At 38.3% G+C, this 24,203-nt stretch overlaps 1 protein-coding gene across 9 annotated transcripts in view; it reads left to right on the top strand.

Moving 5' to 3' along the window:
- The window catches only part of TLN2 (talin 2), a 253,175-nt gene that overhangs the window by 118,617 nt on the left and 110,355 nt on the right, over nt 1-24,203 (top strand). For all 9 annotated transcript variants that reach the window (XM_075765049.1, XM_075765047.1, XM_075765051.1 and 6 more), the window contains 6 exons: nt 12,304-12,474; nt 14,948-15,045; nt 15,697-15,826; nt 18,412-18,564; nt 19,454-19,596; nt 21,053-21,180. In XM_075765049.1, coding sequence (XP_075621164.1) covers nt 12,339-12,474; nt 14,948-15,045; nt 15,697-15,826; nt 18,412-18,564; nt 19,454-19,596; nt 21,053-21,180 — 788 coding nt within the window. In that variant the 5' untranslated portion in view covers nt 12,304-12,338. The remainder of the gene's footprint in view (nt 1-12,303; nt 12,475-14,947; nt 15,046-15,696; nt 15,827-18,411; nt 18,565-19,453; nt 19,597-21,052; nt 21,181-24,203) is intronic.

Genomic DNA, 24,203 nt, shown 5'->3' with positions numbered 1-24,203 from the left:
ACGGATGTCACTTAAAAAATACACAAGGAAATGCAGAGTAATATTTAGACCATAGTAGGTGAGCCCAAGAGGTCATATCCTAGCTGTGTCACTTAATGATGAAATTAACACCTCTGAGTGGTTATTACATCTTACTTTGGGGCAGTTATCAAGAATGGCGGGCATAGTTCAGAACTTCGTCAGCTTTGAAATAATTAAATGAAAAAAAGTATTGATGTGAGAGTGCTCAAAGGTTGTAAACCTAGACATAAGAGCTTAAAAATTGTCCTTCAAAACACTATAGCATTTCAGCAGTTAAACAGTGTGAATGCACAGAACTGCACAAGCCTGGATTTAACAGTCCACTTGATAGTTCAACATATTACTGTTGTTAGTGTGATTTAGAATCTGTGGGTGAAATGCTTCAAATACTCAAATCTGCTGCTTTGGAAAATCAGTTTTGTATCAGCTTAACTCTTCCATAGAAAATGAGCTATTTTTAATCTTCATTTATCCTTCTTATCCTATAATTTACCTATGTGCTCTTAAATTACCAGAAATCAGAAAATGTATTTGAAATTGTATATATCCCACTGTAAGCAAGTTGCAGCTCTTGTGGTGGACCTAGATTAACCTTACAAGCAGTTCTCTTTGGTTTAAAAAAAATAAAGCAACCCACCACCACCAAAAAAAACCCAAACCTAAAACCCGAACAAACCCAAAACAAAACAACCCCCACCAAACAAAAATGTCTTATATATCTCAGATACTGTTTTAATTATACTCCTATAAACTGTGATCCTCTTTATTACCATGTTCCCAAGGACTCTTTTTAAAAGGGCTCATCTCTACAACAGAAGCATTTCATTTGGAGAGGAACCTAGCAAAAGAACGTTGAGTCACTTCTGATTTCTGTGGAAACTCGTGTTCCCTGTTTTCAGCTTTCTCCTGCAGTGTTCTTGGAAAATAAGAGCAAAAGCCTGGAAGGCCTCTTCAGTCTTTAGTCTTTGACTGCCGTATTGGAGGCTTCTATTCCAGAGGCTAATGACTTGTATGTTAAAACGAGTTCCAGTCAAGCTCTTTGCTTCTGTTATCTAAAAGCTGTTTCAGCTCTGTCTGGACCAATGATGTTTCTCCTATAGTCTCTTGTAATTTATACTTCCTTTTGAAGATACATTCAAGCAAGCTAGTTTGCAAATATGCCTTTTGACTTAAAAAGCAAACTCTAGTTGAATTGTTGATAAGCTGACTGTCCTATAAACAGCTCTTAGACTCAAATATTTTGGTCTCTTACATAATTCTGCTTGAGGCTACCTTCTTGCTGGGTTCTTAGCAAAATAGACGCTGTCTCTGTACAGCTATAATGTGTGAACTGAAAATGGCATGATTAATGCTTATTAATGATTAAAGCCTACTTTCACAGTAGCCTTTCAAATCTTGCCCTAGTTCACCTTCAGTTTACTGTTTTTTCAAGTGGTTTGGTTTTAAGTTTCAGAATTGCATGCTACAGAAACACTGTGAATTTTTCCTGAGATTCATGAAGGTTTTAAATGTAAACTTGCTTATCAGGGTGTGTTGTGTGTGTATACAGGTATTGGGCTTGAGTAGGGCTTTTCTTGGGGCAGGAGAGCATGTAAGAGGTCTTGCATTTTAATTGTCTGTGCACATTTGCAAACAGAGAATAAACAATGTTTTCTGCTGTACAGTGTTAATTTCCTTGTATTATAACTAATGGAAGGAAGGATTATACTTTTTGCTTGTTTGTTCAAACTTTAAGAGTTCTGACTAGCCACCCTAGACAGCATGCGGTGCTTGAGGTTGTCAGGCTGCTTTTGGACTCCCCTAAGCTGATGTCTTTGTACTCCTTGCCCATTTAGAACATCAACTCTTAATCTATTGATTTATAGCTCATCCTCATCTTTGAGCTAATTAAAGAGTGAAGTAAACTTAGAGGGCACAACTTCCAGTCCAGTGTTTACAAGTGTGATATTTGCGCATTAGTGACAGTTATCCCTGAAGCACCTCTCTACGCTGTTCTCAGTGGAATGGCAAAGCAGCTGACCATGATGACATCTTCAGTGTCTTGTCTGTCAAGGAGTTGATGATGAAGGCCTTGCTATGACCTAGGGACATATGTCTCAGGCATAAAACACACAGATGATCGTTCAGCTCATATATAATGTTCTGGTGGGGAATCAGCCTGGTGTTTGAAGAAAGCGTATTAATAGCACCCCTTAAGCACCTTTGAGAGCATTGTGGTATAAATGAGTTACAAATTGGTAGCAATGAAGCACTAAAGAGAGGGCAATCTTCCTTGGAAAGCAGCTGTGGGGCCTTTTATATGATAAGCACATCAGATACCAACAGCAGCAAAGACGAACTAGTTTAGGTGCCATTGAGTTTGTAGTAAAATGTGTATTGTTACCCTCGGTGTCTATGCAATCATTTGCCCACTCACCTGCCTTGTGGTTCAATTATCCTTGATTTTGAAGGATGATGCTTCCACTTCCATTCATAATTTTGGAAATATCATATGCAGCTATTGGTACAATTGGGTTTGTATTTTTTTAGTGCCATTTGCTTAAGGAGGTCTTACCAGGCACCAGCCTACTAAACAAGTATTTGGTATGTTTAAGTAGAATTAGATATTCAGCCGTTATGAAGAACAGAAAATGTAGTGTGTCCTATTTTGCTGGTGCACTGTGCCAGCAGGTAGGTGACTGAAGTACCAGAAAGAATAGAGAGCGTTCATCCCGCTGGATTTTCTTGTGAAGTTAATATAGTATAAAAATATATAGCTTTGCCTGTACTAGCATATATACATCTTGGCTTTTAGACTGTGACAGTCTCATGACCTAGATTTGTGTTTGCTCAAGCCTGAATGAACCAGTTAAGAAATATCTCCAGGGAGACAGACCTCTACTAAATCATAGCAGAGCTTGGCTTTTAACCATAGCATTGGCAGTGGCAATGTTTCTTTAACTGTGTGGGCATAGTCCATATTTGACAGTGTCAGTGTTAGCTGTTCCACATTTGCCTAGATTAGAAATGCAGATATTTTTGGATTGTGTGGTACTTCAAACACTGTATTGACAAGAGTGTGAAATGGAAGGCAAAGAAAGAATCATAGAACCATAGAATAGTTTGGGTTGGAAGGGACCTCAAAGATCATCTATTTGCAACCCCCCTGCCATGGGCAGGGACACCCTCCACTAGACTAGGTTGCCCACAGCCCCATCTAACCTGGCCTTGAACACTTCCAGGGAGGGGGCATCCACAGTTTCTCTGGGCAACCTGTGCCAGGGCCTCACCACCCTCACAGGGAAGAATTTCTTCGTAGTATCCAATGTAAATCCTTCAGCTTAATGCCATTACCCCTTGTCCTATTATCATTCCATACCCTTGTAAACAATCCCTCTCCATCTTTCCTGTAGGCCCCCTTTGGTACTGGAAGGCTGCTATAAGGTCTGCCTGGAGCCTTCTCTTCTGCAGGCTGAACAACCCTAACTCAGCTAGTCTTCATGGGAGAGGTGCTCCGGCTCTCTGATCATCTTTGTGGCTCTCCTCTGGACTTGCTCCAGCAGCTTCATCTCCTCCTTATGTTGGAGGCCCCAGAGCTGGACACAGTACTCCAGGTGGGGTCTCACAAGAGCAGAGTAGAGGGGCAGAGTCACCTCCCTCGACCTGCTGGTCACACTCTTCTTTTGATCCAGCCCAGGACACGGTTGGCTTTCTGGGCTTCAAGCATGCACTGCCGGCTCATGTTGAGCTTCTCATCAATCAATACCCCCAAGTCCTTCTCCTCAGGGCTGTTCTCAATCTATTTTCCACCCAGCCTGGAGTTGTGCTTGGGATTGCCCTGTCTCCTGTGCAGGACCTTGTACTTGGCCTTGTTGAACTTCATGTGATTCACAAGGGCAAAGATAATATGAAGCTGAGATTTTGCATTCTCTGTTTAGCAGCGTAGTTCAAAATAGATAATGTTGTGGCCCCCTTGGCTGTCAGACACCACAGACATTAGGGTAGGAATGGTGCGAGTTAAGCCAGGTGGGCATGTGAATGATCAGGGAGGTCAGACTAATTGATCTACACTCTAAATCTCATTTCTCCCGTGCATCTGGTAAGCCATTATTCTGCTATTTTATTGTATTCTTTTAGCATGATGATAGTTGACTCCTGCTGGAATTATGTGATGCAAACTTTTGTCCTCGTTGATATTTGGAGACACAGCTTTTTACTGTGGGTTATATGTCTCTTGAAAGTCCTTGTAAAATGCTTCTCAAGATAACTCTGCTCCCTCTTGCCTTAGTCTCTCTCTCTTTTTATAGCAGCTGATGAGCCACCTTCCCAGTCTGGGAGGCCTGGCTTTTTGGGTAGGATTTAGTTTCTTCAGGAATCTTTTGTGGAATTTCTGTAACTGTTGTTTTATTATTCTAGTTAATCTAAGCAAGATGATGTGGAACAGAGACACACTCTGGACGTTAGTGAGGCTCACATGCATAGTATTGATTTGACTCGTAAACTTTTTAAGTAGTGCAGAGTTGGATCCCTCACTAATTCAGCACTCACTTTGAGCCTGACAAGAATCAGACTTGCCCTAATTAGAAAGCCTATATGAACTTGATTAGTATGGGTCTTAATGCTTTTAACACAACTTAACAAACGTCAGACAACTCATTATTAAATACTGTTATAGAAGGCTTTTTAAGGAGATAGTTGGGAAAACCATTTGTTGGAGCAGCAGAGAAGTTTACCAACAACCAAAGGATCCTCAGATTCCTTAGTAGTGCCATTTGGTTTCCTGTAGATTATTCTCATGGTCAGAAAGACTGAGAATTTTCTCACTAGAGCAGAAGCTTACAGCTTGAGTCACTACTACTCTGCTTTGCAATGCCTGGTGAGGTACCTCCTGGACAAATATACTCCTGAATGAAACCCAGTGAGGTACCTTTCTGAAGCATGGAACAGATAGAGCAGGCTGACTTTGAGTTCTGGAGTGACTGGAATAAAAATCTGTCCAAGCAAATTTTGATACATTAAAACTTCCTTTGTTCTAGAAATATTTTTTCCCAGGACAGAAATTGTGTAGAGTTTTTTCCTTAAATTTGCTTGAGAATGACCAGACAGGCCGCTTTTTAGGGCCCTGAACCCTTCCCATTAGTTTTTTGTGCATAAGCTAAGAAGAAAGCATGCGTACTGTACAAAGAAGGAAGAAATTATGGATAAAAGGGATTATAGATACCTGTTTCACTTTATTGTTTACAGAAAATACTTTGGCCATGGAGTAGCACAAATTAGTAAAGGTACGTCAGCAGTGCACATCTATTACTGTGATGAAAGTAATTTGGGAAACCTTTGGTGTGCCATCATGAGTTGGTTTTTTTTTTTTTTTTTTTTAAAATCCACCAACTTCATCACTGTTAAAAGCCACTTATTTAGAATATTTCAGTGCTCCCTCGTACTGCAAGTAGCTGTAACTGACATTTCTAGGAAATTCGTACTTTTTTTTTGATGCTGTATTGCTCCATTAATTGGTGGGCAGACTGAGCTAGCGGCTACACTAAGTGTTATAAAACATCAGATCTGGTCATCCAGATTTGTTAGCCATGGATGGACGTAATATGGTAGCTAGAATTAGTGTATTTTTTAAAACTGCTTTTTAGTAGCTTTCATACAAACTATTCCATTTAATCCAAAAGGACCTAAGCATTTGTCTGGGTCTGTCGATACTCGATGCTTTTTCTGCTTTCAGGAAGAATTTTAGGAGGAGGAAGGTACTATTGGTACTAGTCATCTATTGGGAGGGGAGATATAGAGCACCTGGGGCGGGGGGAACCTGGAAAAAATACATTTCTTGTCCCACTGGTTGGGTTTCCTGTAGTTTATAGTTGCAGTAGGGGGTTTGCACTCGGGGTCTAAGTAAAGAGCACCTGTAACCACGCAGCATTTATACATATGTACAGTTGGGTACTCGTTAATCCTGTTACACCACTGGTTTGACATTACTGAACTGTGGGGTTAATTTTCACCGGTTTACTTGAAGTTACAGATGCTGTTTTCTGGTTTTATTATTTACCGATTTTACACTATAGTATAGTTACTCCAACAGCTGTAGTGTATTGGTATTGCCTCAATTCAAATGTTAGCTAGGTTGACTGTGCCATGTGGTACAGAATGCTGTGCTTCAGGTGAACAGAGCACAGGACCATGAATCACTCTGGAATATTTATCTGAAAAGTAGATTTCCTGCTGGCTATGTAGTTATATTGAAATCCCTCAACAGGAGACAGCCAAGCTATATGGAAGAAGGAAGTTGGAGAGTAAATCTATGTAAAAGCTATTTGCTTCTTACTGTGGTAGCGTGTAGAAATTGCTAGGACTGACGAAGGAAGAGGTGCAGTAGTATATGAGGAAATGAGTATGTTACTCTGGGAGTCTTGCTAGGTGTTTGATAATTCTGTTTTGCTCCTCTAAAATGACATGAGGAGGAAAAGCAATTTTAAATGAACTTCCAGTGGAAATTAAGAGTGGGTGTGCTTCGATATCGACTTTCTTCCTGTCACTTTGGGGACATTTCTCAAACAAATTTAAGTTTTTTGGTTTATATAAATCAAAGTTTGTGACTTGCTGTCCATAGTTACCCTTGTTTTCTGCATTATTTTGTGTTAAGCAATTAATAGAAAAGCATTTTACACATTTATTTCATGTCAAGAAAATAGAATGTTCAGATCTATAAATATTTATAACTATTTCAGCAAAGAATGGGGTTTTTTATTTAATGTTAATACTGTTTCACTGAAAATACCTACTTGACCAGAGGTGGATGTTTAGTTTTGTAAATATTAATCCCTAGAATTTCAGAAAATTTCTTCTAATGACAAGAAATTGTTGAAGAAAAATAGTTGAACTGCTCATTGAGTGTGTTTCTGCTTCTAAGCCCACACCTATTGCAATTTAACAGTAACAATGTTCTAGCTCTAGCTGTTGTAAGTATGTGTCTATGCAGGGAACTTTTGCGAAGGCTACTGTAACTTCAGCTGAGAACTGAAGGATAGCTGTGCAAATGGAAGTGCAGGTATCTGCTGCAAACTTTATCCTCCAGAGGTACAGTGACCAGAGGCAGCAGTTGACGTAGCTGGGACAGTGGACATGCTTTACTACACATTGTTCCTGCTCCTCTGCCAGAGTATTGACTTGGATGTTCTGTGTATGATCACTCCATAACCTAATTCTGTCAAAAAATAAGACAAAGATTCTTCAAAAATGCAATGGCCAACACACACACAAAAAAAAGTGTCAGAAATTGTTGAGAAAGTGATTATGCAAACAAACATTGGGAGCTGTGAGAGTGACTGTTAACTTCGGGAGCTGGTTGCTGCTGTGGTTATGCCATTGCTGAACTGCAGGTGGAATGACAGGCATTCCTCCAGCTTGAAGTTACTTTGCTCTAAAGAACCTTAATATTGCCTCATTTTTATGTCTGTCTTTTCAGCACTTGATAATATCTTTGGTTTTATATGTTTGAAATATTTTTGCATATTTTGTTTTGTTTGCAAGGTATCTCTGTGGGCATGTGGAGGCCTGCTCATTTTGATTCAACCAAATCTTTTGGTTATAATCTTTTGTTGGGATTTCCCAGAATCTGGGCACTATGGTGATTCAACTTGAGGCCTTGATGTATATACTCTAATGCATACCTGCAGGTACTGGGTTTTCTCACCGATGATCTCTGGGGTTTTTTTAAGAGCTCAGAGCTGCTGCTACGTCTCCAAAACCTGTCAAATACATAATTTATTACTTCAGGCTCCAGTCTTGTAAGCACAGATCAGTCACAGTCTGATTTAGAAGTTTTCTACTTTGTTACTCACAGAATTAGTGCAAGGAAAACCATTCTTCCCAAAATCCTCTTAATTTCCAGGAACCTTTTGACTTTTGGTCAGCTGTTCCAGAGGGTGAGTGATACTGGGGAGCAGAAAGAGTCCATTACCTGCACAGAGAAATACTTAAATGTCGTGTGAGTTAATGTAGAGAAGATAAAGGGAACATGGAAGATATTTTTCCCTTGTTTTTCCTCTGTGATATCAGCCCTTTTACTTAAGTGGGTTCCTAGTTCTTTTGAGAAAAAACAGCTGTCTTATTTTGGCTGTTACCCAGGAGATGGAAAATGCCTGTCCTGCTTATTACCAAAAGCCACATGGGGAGGTTTAGAGCCTGAGGGTAATACCGAGAAGGCAGATGAAAACCTTTCTCTGAAGTTTGAGAACACAGTGTTGGAGGAAGCTGATAACTCATGGGCTCTTTTCATAAGCTCCTTTTATGAATAAAGCATCCTTTTGGTATCTCTGAAACCAAGAGCACTGAGTTGAAGGAGACCAGACCACTGACGTATTAAAGTCCTTCCTTCTTTAAGGAGTTGAATTTGACTCTTGGAAAAAAAGGAGGGGCATTGGGAGGACACAGTAACAGGTTCCCAACTTGTAAAATTGTGTTAAAGGTGACAGGGATCAATTTGCCATGTCTGTTTATGTAGGGCAGGAAAAAAAGGTTCTTTTGCAGAGTGGAAGACCTAGGTTGAAGACTTGAGGGGAACCACTCAAAATATAGAAGTTGTAAAAAGAAAAATAAAGTGGAGCAGCTTCCCTGAGGATGTTGTGGACTCTATTTCAATGGAACTTTGTCAAAAAAGATTAAATGAGCGTCTGGCAGGGATGGCATAGGGATGCATCATTTTGCAGTGCAAGGAACTAGGCTGCCTCTTGAGGTTCCTTCTGACACACATGTTTATGGTTTCTCTGGTACACAATCACAAAGTGAAAATATTATGAAGTTGAGAAACTACTTAATGTATTTTAAAAGAACTTTTTTTGTCTAAATTTGAAGAAGTGGGGCCTCTGCTTATTTTCAAATTTATCAAGTGTGTGACACAATGTTCTGACTGTTCTGGATCTCACAGGTGAGATCAAGTTTATCTGAATGCTCTGCTTTTCTAAATTTATGCTAAGCTAGTAAAAGCAACAGTACAAATGGCAAAATCACAATAATTTTACCAGAATATTTTAATTTATTTTTTGTTTTTCCAGTTCAGGTTTCATGGTTGGTCTTCGCTATTTGGTTTTTCTTTGTCCCTTTTTCTCTATTCATAAGGGAGATTAGGCACTGGACTGAGTTTGAATGTTCCTAGATGTAAGTTAGTGACCTTTTTTAAAATCAATTTTTGATTGTCACATATAAAAGGGTTGACTAAAAGATTAAGTAGATTTTTCTGTTTGCAAGTAACTATGTCTATTTTCATGCTGTGTTATTTTCTGAAATAAAAAAAGATTCAGCTATACATAGGAAGCACAATACTACATCACCATAACTTACATGAGAACCACTACTGTCAGTGCTGGTAATACAGGATTTATATGGCATGAAACTTTCCATTCATCTGCTAATTTATGACTATTCTGTCACTTATCTAGTATTCCATACCAGAAAGCAGTAAATTTCATTACACACAAAGATGTTTTAGGTGGATCCTATTTTCTATCCTAAAAGAAGTAGTTCAGGTCGGTCTTTCAGAAAAGTGCTGCAAAACGTGCCTGTGCAACACTTTGCTTTAATGTCAGAGAACACAGATTGTCATCTGTATTACTCCTTATGTTAGCAGAAGAGAGGAGACATCTTTTACTGCTTCTATTCAAGTTATTTTTTTCAAATGATTGTTGAATGTGCTTATATTTTTTTTTTTTCTGTGCAACTGTTTCCCTGTTTCATACCTGTGGTGGTTCAGCCCCAGCCGGCAGCTGAGCACTAGGCGGCAGCTCGTTCACTACTCCTCCCCACCGCCCAGAATCGGAACACAAAGGCAAAACTCGTGCGTTGGGATAAGGACAGTTTACTGGGACAGCAAAGGAAGAAGAAAACAACAAAAGTACTTAGAATATACAAAGTGGGTGATACACAGTGCGATTTGCTCACCCAACAACCGCATGATCTGACAGTCCTGGAGCTGCCCTGCTGCTGCTCCCCGACTAGCACCCTTTTATGCTGAGCACGAAGCCATAGGGTATGGAATACCCCTTTGGCTAGTTTGGGTCACCTGTCTTGGCTGTGTCCTGTCCCAGCTTCTGGTGAAAATTAACTCTATCCTAGCTGAAACCAGGGCAATACCAAAATGTTAAGACTGCAGCTTGTTATGGGAAATTGACAGGAAAATGTCAGTATCTATTTTGCCTTTTAATAGACAAGATAATCAGAAGTTTGAAGATGTAATATATGTGGCTTGCAAATCTTACCTTCAGGTGCAATAGAAAGTAAAGAGGAGAGCAAACTTTTTCTAGAGCTTACCTGTTTGCTAGTGTCACTTTGTATAACTTCCTGTTTTTAAGAGCAGTAGAAAGTAGGGGAGAAACAGTTCAGAGGGTTGCATTATAATGGCCCTGCTCTAACACAGTGACCAGACAGAGAGGGGAGCAGGAATTGTGGCTCACCTTACCACACTGGAAGCTGACAGCCAGGTTTCAGAGGTCATCTGTGAGTTAGCACTGCTTTCTGAGCAACTTGGTCAGACTGTGTTCTAAGCTAATCTGTCTTTTTCCCAACTGTTTAGTGTGCCACCTTTTTTTTTTTTTTTTAAACAGTGCACATAAGCACATGTGAACATAATTATTCTTCCTGTGACCATTCTGGATTGTGAAAAACTGTTCCAATCTGTGCTTTCTTGGGATATTTTTGGGTTTTGTAATGTCTGAGGCTTGCTTATGTATAAATGATCAAGTACTAAACTGAACCCAGTTATGGTGGGTTCTATGGAAATACTACCGAGATTTATTTTTTTGTCTTGCATTTACTGTGTGTTGCTGCTGTACTAAATGATTACTTCTGAAACGTAAAGACCTTTTGGATGGATTTTAGGAACTAGTATTTGGTATTAGGGAGAGATCTTCATTTATTTATCAGACCTCTGCGTAGAATGATTGATTCAAAATACAGATTATTTTGTTATCAGACACTGATAGATTGGGAAAGCATTGAGGTGTGTACATTGATGTTTCTCATTTTTGGTGTTTGGGGGGGGGGGGTGTCTTTGTTTTTTTCCCCACACCCCGTTTTCTTTGTCAGATAGTCTTCTATCTAGTATTTCAGACTGGTAGTGAGTGGTCTTGGAAGAACTGAAAAATCTGAAGTAGGATGATTTGCTTTTGAGAGGCAGATGGATGGGCTGCCACAAAAATATGAGGAAGGATGACATCTTGGAGCCAAAGCTGCTCCTAAATGTTACTGGTAGAGAAATGATTTGTCTGCCACCTGTGCCTTGGAGAAGATATGTAATTGGTGAGCTCAGTGCATTGGTGAAATGTAAATGGTAGTTCCTTCCTATTCCTTAGAGTGAATTTGCCAAATAGTACCGAGTGTCTGGGCTGTAAAAAGATGCACAACTGAGGTTTAAATTTTTGTGTAACTGCTGGAATCTGTCCTGCTCCGGCAGGAGTCCATAGAATCTCACGTCCTTCTAGTTAAAATAAACATACGTGAATTTATGCAGAAAGGATTTAGGGAATCTAGTAGATTGTGTATTTATGCAGAAAGGACTTCAGTTTTGAAGAGTTCCTGGAGTTCGCTGTGGAAAGTCTAATGATGGAAGAGTGGTTTGGAGTGTTATGACAGCAAGGGAGGACACCTGAGACAAAACCCAGACTATCTACAAAATTGAAACAAAACAAAAAGCATCTGTAGATTCCTGTTTCTGTAGAGAAATGCTGTCAAATTCAGTGAAGTTTCTGAAATAGGACTGAAATGAAAGATAGCTTGTTCTTGAAGCTCTTGGTAGCTGCACAGTGGGGTAAAAACATCTAGCCAATCTACGTGGAGACTTGAAATAACCCACAACACAGTGTTGCACACTCTAGAATCTTCAGAAAGGAGAAGTTATGTGCTAAGAAAATCCTGCTTTAATTTAAGTAGTATTCTAAGCTGTTCGTTACCTGCTATTCTAAATGGTCTAATAAACAGGTATGGTGAGAGAAAAATAATTTGCTGTCAGTAGTAAATATGTTGGCAATATACCACATAAGTGTATTGTTTTCCTGTGCACCATTTTGACATTCCTCAGGCAGTATCAACCTTTAAGTATGTATACACAAGTTTTTGGAAAATAAACTTCCAATATACTAAGAAAAATGTGTGTTGGTTAGTTTCTAGCTAGTGAGACTTTTATATAGAACTGCATTTGAATACATATGGTTCTACTGAACTAATTTTCTTTTTTTAATGAAAAGTTGAGTATATTAAAGCATTAAATGGAAAACTAAGTAATAATGCCATTGCTGCTTTTTTCAGATACTTTAGGAGAAACTTGCAAGTGACTTGACAGTATGGTGGCTCTTTCCTTGAAGATCTGTGTCCGCCAATGCAATGTAGTGAAGACAATGCAGTTTGAACCATCCACTGCAGTGTATGATGCCTGTAGAGTTATTCGTGAACGTGTGCCAGAGGCTCAAACAGGGCAAGGTGAGTTCCTGTATTTCTCCTTAGTCAATTCATTGGCTGAACTGAAAATAGACATAAACCTATGGAGGTGGGTTTTTTGACATGGTTCTGTTCCTCTATTTATCTTTGAGGTTGGAGAGTTTGGGTTTTTTTTTTACTTAAATCATAAGGCTCTGGAGTGAAAGGCACAAAGTGCAAACAGATTTTTAAATGGCAGAAGGTCACTGCGTTCTTTTTTTCCTTCTGTCCTGAGAGAGGTTTTTTCTACAAAGGATGCTTTTTTATTTTTGTGGAAATTTAACTTCTTAACTAAATGGCTTGTTTGTCTGAACGATGATTCCCTCCCACCCCACCCCCGCTTGGAGAACAATTTTTGTGATACCATCTTTTTAAAGCAATGTTTGTGGTGATGCTTTCTAGGAAAATCTAGGTAGACTTTTGTGCCTCAGCAAAGGAAGGGGCAACACAAATTACAAAAGAATGGCTGGACATCCCCAAAATATGCGAAGGGGAAATGTTTGAAAGTGGTTAATAAGTAAAAGCATCACCATGCTGTGCATACCATAGTCACAATGCTGCTACATGTTAATCAAATTTAACTGTCTGTGTACCTATTTAGCAAATTAGATCAATGCAGACCGTGAAATACGTCTTCACTTGGACAAAAGTTCTGGATTAAATGTAGTAAAAGTTGTCAAAAAATTCGGATAGAAAAAATTCAACTTTCAGATACAAGCTGTGCATTTTACCATACTGATCTCTCAAGGCAATGATTTTTGAACAGCTGTTGAATTCAGAAGTTGAGTAATAAATATCCCTGAACATCATAGAAAAGCCTAGGAACTCTCCTCAGATTATACAGTAGGGCTTTTCCTTTATATGTGATTGCAGTGCAATTATGAACTTCAAACAGCTTTGAAGTTGAGTGATGAACAGAAATAAGATTACTAACATTCCCTTTCCCCTTCTTTGTGGCTGTTAAAAATGTGTGTGTTTGCCTATTTAGTTCAGAAGACTCACAGTAGTGCAGTACAGACTGATCCAACTAGTTCCTGCACAACAGAACATGTAATTGTCCTGCATTATGACCATCAAACATGCACGTTTCACTTCTCCAACAAGCTTACATGTTGGCACAAAGGTTAACATGCAAGTTGTACTATTTTATTACTAGGGTGCATCCCCCAGAAGTTAATATCAGAGCAATCTGTGCTTCCTTTGTAAATTGTGCTCTGTGCAAAGCACTTGCTATGCTTCTAAAGGTCATGATCTATTTATAGGCACAAATTCTAAAACTTACCTGATTCTGTACTGAGTTTGTGTCATAAACATCTCTGTACATACTGATCACTTGGCTTTTCAGGGGAATGTTTAATTAAGATCGGCAGGAACAGTTGTTTTTGGAAGGATTCTTCCTTTGAAATTGTGTATCTGTAAGTCAGTTGCACTTTTATTGAGTGTAAGGTCTTTTATGTCCTTGTGTGAGTAACAATGTGTTCAATGTAAATGCTGTTAAATGTAAATTGTGTAAAGATGAAACATGTCCAAAAATTGTAGCTATTTTTACCTGATTTTCTGATCAGAGTGGCTGAAAGTAAACAAGGTCCTGTCCTTGCACGGAGCTGTTCTAACAGGCTGTGTGCATGCAGCTGGTCAGCTTGTGTGATAAAAGCTGTTAGCTTACACTGTAGAACTGTAGTTAGAGCAGGCTCAGCTGATGAACAATAGTTTACACTGTTTGTTGATAGGGAAGTGTATTCTCTATCAATTTTTCAAGCATATGGGAGAGCCTTAAGCTGTGATAGTCATGGTCCTTCATTTTGTATACCAGAAGTTTAGTTTTTGAAGCCTAAGCCTGGGTTTGTTCTTCTGTGTCAATGGAAGTTTTATCTTTTACTTGTGATTCTGAAAGAATCAACCGATGTGTTTAGCCTGGAATAGGTGTAAGTTTTCCCCTGAGGTTGTTATTATGGATATAATTCCAGAAGCCTTGTGTTTTTTTGCATGCCTAAACCTGTAGCATCTACCAAAAAGATTCCAAAGTTAAGCATAAACTCAATATGTGAAGGGTTGAAAACAAACTTTTTCTTTTAATTTAAATAGAGCTACTGCTTGAAAAAGTATACTATGGTTAGGCCCAAACTGCTTGTAGTTTTGGTTAGTCAATTCCAAAGCAGGACCAATAACCATCTAAAAATGATTGTCTTGAAGAGAAGTAATTATAAATGTAATACAAATTGCACAATACATGTGCCATGTTCTTGCTTACTGAAGCATTTGTTTATGTCTTCTATAAAGCCTGATCTACTCTGCTATCTGCTGTTAAGCTAAATATTTTCTGAGGCACAGAAAAAAATTTCTATCCCAGTTCATTAAGAACGGAAGGTAAGTATAATGGAAGCTTAACCTGAAGGTGAATAATCTTGAGTAAAACCATGCTGGCTTCTTGAGGTTTGATATTTTTCAGTGAGTTTCTGTTTCTTCTGTTCCACAGCCTCTGACTATGGATTGTTCTTGTCAGATGAAGATCCTCGAAAAGGTATATGGCTGGAGGCTGGAAGAACACTGGATTATTACATGCTGAGAAATGGGGTATGGTGCAAGTCTGTTGCTTCTTTCATGAACATGTTTTTAGAAAACTCGTTTCCCAAGTAGCAAGAAGAATGTTTAGTATTTGGATGGGTAGGAGGGTCTTGAGTCTGTTCCTGAAACTGGCCCACTTCTCTTCCTTGCTGTGCCTCAGTTTTTCCTCCATCTGGTTATGGCTGTGAGCTACTGTGGCCAATAATGTCTTCATAGAATGATTAACAGAAAGATAGAAAATAAGTTTCGTAATAAGCTTTTTATTCCACGTGACCTTGCATTATAGCATAGGTTTCTTGTATACCAAAAATGATGAGGTCATATTTTCTCACATTATGACCAGCTTGCTTAAAACCAAAAGGCATTGCTATCCTTTTTAAATGGTAAACTAGTCTTTGCAGCACAAAGGAACTTTGTTCTACCCTGCCCTGTCTAGGTTTTGGTCTTGCTAGCTAGGACAAGTTCTTGAAAAGTGACATTGGCAGAACTAGAAGTAGTCACTTCTCAAGTTTGTTACATGAATAAGTTTGCCTATACTATAACAAAGGAAAAGTCCAGCTTGGGGTGTGGGGAGGGAATCCTGGTTCAGGCATCTAAGTTAGTGGGTTGGCTTGTAGTAGCTTCCAAAAGCTTTTAGAAACAGTATTGTTTACTTCCTAGGATATATTGGAGTACAAAAAGAAACAAAGACCTCAGAAAATACGTATGTTGGATGGTTCAGTGAAAACAGTCATGGTGGATGATTCTAAAACAGTTGGTGAATTGCTGGTTACCATTTGCAGCAGAATAGGTAAGATTTTGGGACCTACATGCTTAAGAATTTAGTTTTCTGCTATATTTGCATTTTGATTTTAAGATATTAAGTGTATTACCAGCTAGAAATTGGCACATATGTTAACTACTTAAATTTGCTGTCAGTTAGCATTTACCAAATGCTTTTTTGAACTCTGTTGACAAGGTTTTATGAAAGTCAGTAGAGAATTAGCTATGACTTAATTTTAAAGTATTTAGCATTAAACCATGTCCCTAAGCATTACATCTAAGTGTGTTTTAAATACCTCCAGGGATGGTGACTCAACCAGTTCTCTGGGCAGCCTGTTCCAATGCTTGGCAAACCTTTTGGTGAAAAAGTTTTTCCTAATATGCGATCTAAACCTCCCCTGGCACTCAAGGCCATTTCCTCTTGTCCTATAACATGTTAGTTGGGAGATGAGACCAGCAATCACTTTGCTACAATCTCCTTTCAGGTAGTTGTAGAGAGCAATAAGGTCTCCCCGTGAGCCTCCTTTATTCCAGACTAAGCAACCCCAGTTCCCTCAGCTGGTCCTCATAAGACTTGCTCTTTAGACCCTTCACCAGCTTTGTTGCCCTTCTTTGGGCATGCTCCAGCACCTCAATGTCCTTCTTGTAGCGAGGGGCCCGAAACTGAACACAGTACTTGAGGTGTGGCATCACCAGTGCTGAATACAGAGGGACGATTGCTGCCCTAGTCCTGCTGGCCACACTATTTCTGATACAAGCCAGGATGCTGTTGGCCACTGGGCACATGGCCAGCTCATATTCAGCCAGCTCTCAACCAACACCCTCAGGTCCTTTTTTGCCAGTCAGCTTTCTTGCCATTCTTCCCCAGGTCTGTAGTGTTGCTTGGAGTTGTTGTGAGCCAAGTGCAGGACCCAGCACTGAGCCTTGGTGAACTTCCATACAGTTGGCCTTGGCCCATCAATCCAGCCTGTCCAAATTCCTCTGTAGAGCCTTCCTACCCTCCAGCAGATCAACACTCCCACCCAACTTGGTGTCATCTGCAAACTTAACTGAGGGTGCATTCAATCCCCTCATCCAGATCATTAATAAAGCTATTAAAGAAAACTGGCCCCAATACCGAGCCCTGGGGAGCACCGCTTGTGACTGATAGTCAACTGGATTTAACTCCATTCACCACGACTCTGGGCCTGGCTAGCCAGCCAGTCAGTTTTTTACCCAGTGAAGTATATACCTCTCCAAGCCATGAGCAGCCAGTTTCTCCAGGAGAATGCTGTGGGAAATGATGTCAAACACTTTAATAAAGTCCAGGTAGACAACATCCGCAGCCTTTCCCTCATCTGCTAAGCAGGTCACATTGTCATAGAAGGAGATCAGGTTAGTCAAGCAAAGTTGAAGTCACAAAGTTATCTGACAGTTTATAAATTTTTTATTGTATGTTACCTTTTACATATGTTTTCCTGTTATGTGGTAATTAGAACTAAATTTATACTTAATTTCAATGGGATAAAAGATAAATACGGTTAACCTTGAAATATATATATAAACTTAGGGCTCTAGGTTGTAATAGTTAAGAGTTGATCACAGTACCGTATCATTTGTGAAATGATACATGGAAGCCATCCAGAGCAGCTGGTCAAAAATGTGTCATCTTGGTTATAGTCTGTCTTTCTGTTTATCTAAATAGAGACATTTTAGAAAACTAATTCATATTTAACTATAAACATGCATCTAACATGCATTAGTTTAAATAATCTTAAACCCTTGCTTAATTCTCATTTAGAATTAAAGTGGCCTTAATTTGATTTAGATTAATTTACTTGGAAAGTGAATTAAGCTAAGTTTAAATTCATCCATTTCAATTTTGAGTGTTTCTATGCTGGATTCTAATGTGCTCTAATTTACTTCAAAAATTAGTTTGACTTATTTTCACGAATGTGGTCATGTAGGTGAGCATTTAATTATCTTTCCTGTATAACATAAACATGCTTTACCAAACAGTGGGGAAAAAACAAGCAGAACAAATAAGAGCAACTTAGCATGTATTGCTAAATGTTGTGAACTGATTTTTTGATTCAGTTTCATGTAAAATTCATAGAAAGAGTTGTTTTAAACTAAAAAAAAAAAAAAATAATCATATATTTCAAGTGGTTTCTATTCCTCAGTCTGCTCTGCCACATTTCTTCTACACATCGTGGGCAAGCTGAAATTACTCGGTTCTCAGGAAGCAATTGTAGACATGCATGGAAGGAAATTTACTATGGTGTATCTCCATTCTGGAGTTTACTGCTGTTTTAAATTCCATCATGTTTTTAAACTGGCAGCTTCTCTTGGTAGATAACAACAACGAAAAAAAGTTCTGAAAGTGGCAAATGCAGCATATGATAGAATGATGTACTTGAAGGATAAGGCTGGATATTGGAGAGATGTCTTGAATGTGGAAGTTGTAGATTATTCTTGGGATCTCCTTCCCTATACACTATTTTACCATTTCATCTGGAAGATGTTTACTTGCAATTAACAATTGGTGTTCTAATATTTGGAAAAGTATTTCACCAATCCTAAAATATATTAGATTTTTATTGTTACAAACACTGGATTTATTTATATTTCCAGGAATAACAAATTATGAGGAATATTCCTTAATCCAGGAAAGCATCGAAGAGAAGAAAGAGGAGAGTACAGGAACACTTAAGAAAGATAGGACATTGTTGCGTGATGAAAGAAAAATGGAAAAATTGAAGGCAAAGCTTCATACAGATGATGATTGTGAGTAGTGCATTCCAGGATAATTCTTTGATTAATGTATTTCCACAGTACAGTGCAAGAAAACCATACAGGAATGCACTTTTAGATTCTTCAGTGTGTCTCAGTTGATCTCTACCTGTATTTTGCATCTTTTTATATACAATGTCATCTACTACTGAGTATTTTTTAAAGTAGGTAAGTTGACAAGTTGTTGCCTCTGTGAGAGTTAGTGGGTCTTTTGAAGTGTTGGGGTTGTTTTACTTTTTCGATAGGGGAGTTCTAACTTAAGTGTGAAGGGTCATTTCTGTAATGACCATTTTTCACCCCTTTATTAAAGTTGGATATGTAAATATTGATACCTACTGAAAGACATCAAAAGGTAGTTTTGTCTTTGAAGGTATAAATTTAAAGTGTAAATGGAGTTTGCCGAAGAACTAAAACAGTATTCGACTTGTTATATGTGTAAAGTCATGAGAACCATTTATTCTGTTTTACATTAAGGCACTAATATTAACTGTGACTGGCAGGCAAATTTTTTAAAATTGTGTTCAGGTATAATAAAACTAAACAGAAAAATTGGGTTTAGGGGTAAAATGTGGCAATTTTTTAAGTAATTTTACAATGAAGCTTTAAAGACCTAAATTTGGCATTAAATGTTACTATAGTTGTTTCTTCAACAATATTAATGGTGTTTTATGCTGTAGTAAATTATTGTTTCTCAGCAGTGCTGTCTTTAGTTCTCATTTGTAGCAATCGTCAACACTGACGACTAGAAACAGAAATGAAAGCGATGTTTTTTGTGGAGTTTCCTCCCCCAGCAGAAATGCCAATTATCCCATGATTTTCACAATAGCTTTTAACACTGGCAGCACTGCATATTTAACAAGGTGTATGTCTGGTTCTGTTACAGTAAATTGGCTAGATCACAGCCGAACTTTTAGAGAACAAGGAGTCGATGAAAATGAAACACTACTGTTGAGACGAAAGTTTTTTTATTCAGACCAGAACGTAGATTCAAGAGATCCTGTTCAGCTTAATTTGCTTTATGTTCAGGTACAGTATGTGGACCAGAAATGTGGGTTCTGTCTTCTCTGAAGAAACCTGTGTAGGTTAATTAGAAAAATTTTGTTGCTGAAATCTTCTAGAATTCCAGTTCTGGATGTGCTTTGATTTTACTTTTTTGTCTGTCCCTTCAAGAACATGTTGTAGTACAAAGGCTTTGCTGATTCTTTTTAATCAAATACTTTCAACCCAGTAATGGACACTCAACCAAAAATCCACTGACATCCTTGTCCTCATTTCCTTAACATTAATTAATTTAGTCTCTAAAGTTGTTGGTTTTAGTTCTTCTCCATATTATCTTCTATAGGTGATGCTTTCTCTGTAACATGGAATCTCAGGTCAGTCTTGCAAACAGCTTTCTGCTTCTCATCTCTTTTCTGTCTGATCAGTGAGAGAGCTGCTCCTGCGTTCCCTTTCCAATCCTCAACCCAGACAGCACATAGGCCAGGCAGGCTTCCTGTTCAAAATGGACCATATCATGTAACATGGTTGGAGTCCACCTAGGCACGTTGCCCAAACGGATAGAGGTACTATACTTACTTTAGCAAAGCTAGGACTTCTATGCAGAAGATACTATTTAACTGCAGGCTCTAGTGTAGTTTCCTGTAATGCAGTCTGAAAAAGTAGACTTTTAAACTTTTTTATTAATGTTGTGGTTTTCTAAAGTAAAAAAACCGAACAAAAAACAAACCAAAAACACAACAAATCTTTGAAAGCTTAATGGAAAGTTCAGTTGTTATACTTGTTGCTGATTCAAGTGGGATTGCTCTAAATTACATTTTAAAACTGAGACAAAAGATAAAGATGACATTGCTTGTAACATTGCATGACATTTTTCAAGTTTTTTAGGAGACTCTATGACACTGAGCTGTTCTCCTGCTTTGTCGTCATTGTTCTGTGTATGGGTAGGATGAGCCTTCTATTGCCAGAGCTATAAAATCCATCATCTTCTATGACCACTACATTAAAACAAAAGGAAGAAAAGTGCTGTTTGCATTTTTCTGTTGCCATTTCTGAGAGTAAACTGGTTTTTGCTTACTAGTTATGTAGATCGTTTTCCATGCTATTACAAGGTGGTAAGATAAAAGCTTTTACATGTATGTATATACACACACATATCTGTATATGTATTGTGTGTGTACACACACACAAGTGTATATAGATCTGTTGTGTTTTATATACATGTACAGCAGGGAATGGGTGTCAAGTCCTCTTTTTGATGACAGTTGTTACAATTGTGGTTGCCACAGATATTCACTAGAAAATAATCTAGCTAGCCCTTTGTTTATTTTATTAGTCATAAACACATCCAGAATGGAATAATAAAGACATTCAGACAGAGAAGTGTGTTGCTGGATTCTTGGGTCATGTTCAAGGTTTCAAGGAATTTCAGAGACGTAATAGTTATTTTGGATGTCCCTGACATGTTTTTGCTTACCTCCTATAGGCTCGTGATGACATTCTGAATGGTTCCCATCCTGTCTCCTTTGAGAAGGCCTGCGAGTTTGGAGGCTTTCAAGCACAGATCCAGTTTGGACCTCATGTAGAACACAAACATAAACCTGGATTTTTAGAGTAAACATTTCTAACTTCTAAATTCGGGTGACCTTAAGTGTAACTAATGTTGAGTTGTCACAGACTAAATGCATTTTAGTACTCCAGGTAGAGATAATCAGATTCATTGTGGTGTCTGTTGCAATTTTACTGTGAAAAGAGCCTTATTGCACAAATCAACAACCCCAGCTGGTGAGGAGACTTTTGGCAGTGGCTTACTAGGCAGCACAGGGCACCAGCTCCCCCCAGGGTGCCAGTTTAAGTAGACAGCTGGATTCCCCAACCACCTGGTAATGTGGGAGAACTGCGATTTAGTTCTTCCTTAGAAGTCTACTTCTGCCTCCATTTACTAATGTCATGTGTGATTTAAATGTACAACAGTATATATCACAGATGCTTGATTTGCTAGGAAAGTACATGAATAGAAAGGTGCTTTGTCATTTGAGTACAGGTAATATTGCTGCGTGTAGAGATTAAATTTTCCAAACTTTTTAGTGACATTAATCAGTTGTTTAGATTCATCCTCTCATGGCGTTGTATGAATGGAGATCTAAAATTGTTGTCTTTTTCAGGCATGGAAAGGAGTCCTGTTTACAAGTGACCCATTCTTTAACCTTTATTGTGATTCTTTACTGCAGGGCAAGTTTAGTTTGAAACTTAGATGTCCCATTTTTCTGATTGGCTTGCCTGTAGTAGAATTAACTGAGGGCTGGAGTCTGAGGAAGGGAATGTGGGAGGGTGAAAGAAAGCTATTTACTGTACAGTCCATCAAGCCTTGGCTACATGTGAGGCTCATAGATACCTTAATGGGATGCAAAAAACAATGGGTGCATATTTGGTTTCTGTCCTGTTCCACTGGCTGAGTGCTCAGTGCTGACTCTTACACTTCCTTTGTGAGCCTGAGTCTGGGGTTTACTGTATCTCAGGGAATCATGGTGGCTTGCTTTGCAACATGCAATGCTGCAACACTGGTTGTTTGAAACATTTCACTTTTGAAAGATTTTCCTGAAGTACCAGTTCAGTTATGCAAGCAAACCACATGAACAAACATTCTTCAGTTCCAGTTAATAATCAGCTTTTCTTTGTACTGTTTGTCTGCTACTGATTGGCCCATGAACCTTTCCTAATAGAGCTGCTGGTGTCTCTAAGAATTATGGGGACCCAATGTAATAGCTTCAGTGTACTCCTGGTTCTTATTCCCTAGAACTGTGACCAGTTACACAACAATCTTCCTCTGGGATTTGTCCATTGTCTACTTATTCTTCCCTTCTCCCTCCACTCAAGAGTGTTCCTGCAGCAAACCATTAGATTATTAACTCATGACAAGCTAATGTTGTGTCATGGTAGTGATTTCAAGAGTTAGGTGTTCCTGTCAATAGTTGTGTTTAGTTTTGTTTTAATTTTTAAAGCAGTAATTCCCCACAAACTTAACCAGAAGTTTTCGCAAACTGCTATGCAGAGTTCAGTTGCTTAAATTTTTCAAGGTTTTCTAGGTGTTCTACTTGGTCTTTTTGATGTAAAGATATTTTGATTTTTTTTTAAACTCCCATGTAGTAACTGTGTTTTATGGTGGACTGAAACTGCCGACTGGATGATATTTCTACTTTGTGTGCAATGCTAGATTGAAGTCCCTCACAGAATAAAGTCATCACATGTATAAAGTGCATTATCTTTTTTTTTAATCCTAATAGAAATTAAAGATATAAATAACTGAACTGTATATTAGAGAACCTTACTCCACTGGAAATCATCGAGAACCAGAATTCCAAAACTTAGAACCTTGTTATTTTCTGCAGGGAATTTTCTTTATTCTTGTTTTATTTTTTTAAATGGGCTTTGACTGTATAAGGATCAAGCTTTGCAGGTCACTAACTGTAGTTGCTCGCTGTCCTGCTGTATAATCGGTTTCATAAAATTAAGGATATCTGATTTAGAAGTGATACTCTTTTTCCCCTCGGTAGAGGAGCCTGCTCCAGAACTGTAAGTCCCTAGTCATTGCTTTCTAATTTCAAGTGTACATGTTTATGATTGTGTTGTACGCATTTGCCTGTACATAGCCTTCACGACAGCCTTTTTGTAAAAGCTAATCTGAGTCTAAACTAGCCAGGCGCTCCTGACTTATTGTGAACAATATGTAAAAATAGTGTTGGTAAATGCTGGTTTCCTTTTTTTTCTGAAAATATATCTCTTGACTAGTCAGAAATATTTTTTTTTTCCTTGAAAAAGGTTGAGCTTTTTTCAAGTTTCATCCAACTATTTCCTACTCTTTGTGGATGAACCTTGATTCTTTTCAAGTATGAAAGTTTTACGTAAACTCTCTGCTGTAGCTCAGTATGTGAAATACATTTGAGGAGTGTCCATTCATTCACCACTGAAACCTGAACAGGTTATGGATTCCCTTAAGGAGAATCTGTCAGCCCATACAGAAAACAGGATGTAATAGAATAGCATTAGTATTTCATAGCATTATTTTGAAACAGGTTAGTTTAGTTTGCCATGTCTACAATATGTTTATATAGAGAGATCTTTTGTATCCTTTTTTGTCATTGATAAATGATTTTTGGTGCAGATGAAGATTATTGCCTGCATCTTGTTAACACTTTGGTATTAGTTGTTGGAATTTCCTTGAGGCTCGTGCCAAAGTAAATTGTGAAAGCTCTTAAACTATCAAATTGCAAATAGTCCTTCATGTCCTTCCTCATACAGCTGAAGTTTTGCATTACACCTACAGAGTTACACTGTGTTTAACTTTGCTGAGAGAATGTTGAATAAAAAACTCATACTATTGATATGCAGATAGGAAAGCAGCAGCTAAAACTGTCCACCTCTGCTTTTTATTTCCAAGCATGCTTGGTGACCAGTAAGCTCAATTCTTTAATCTAGCCTGTTCTACTGTCTTGAACTGTCTTTTCTAAGAACACCGGATATACTTCTACGCTAATGAATAACAATCAATATGTTCGTCTTTGTGTATAATTTTTTTTATAACTGTAGGAAAAAATTCACAGTAAATTAAATAAACTCTCCTTGCTATTAGATGGGGG

This window comes from Balearica regulorum, chromosome 12 (assembly GCF_011004875.1).
Source record: "Balearica regulorum gibbericeps isolate bBalReg1 chromosome 12, bBalReg1.pri, whole genome shotgun sequence".
Classification (NCBI taxonomy): Eukaryota; Metazoa; Chordata; class Aves; order Gruiformes; family Gruidae; genus Balearica; species Balearica regulorum.
This window is presented reverse-complemented; position numbering and strand designations above follow the sequence as displayed.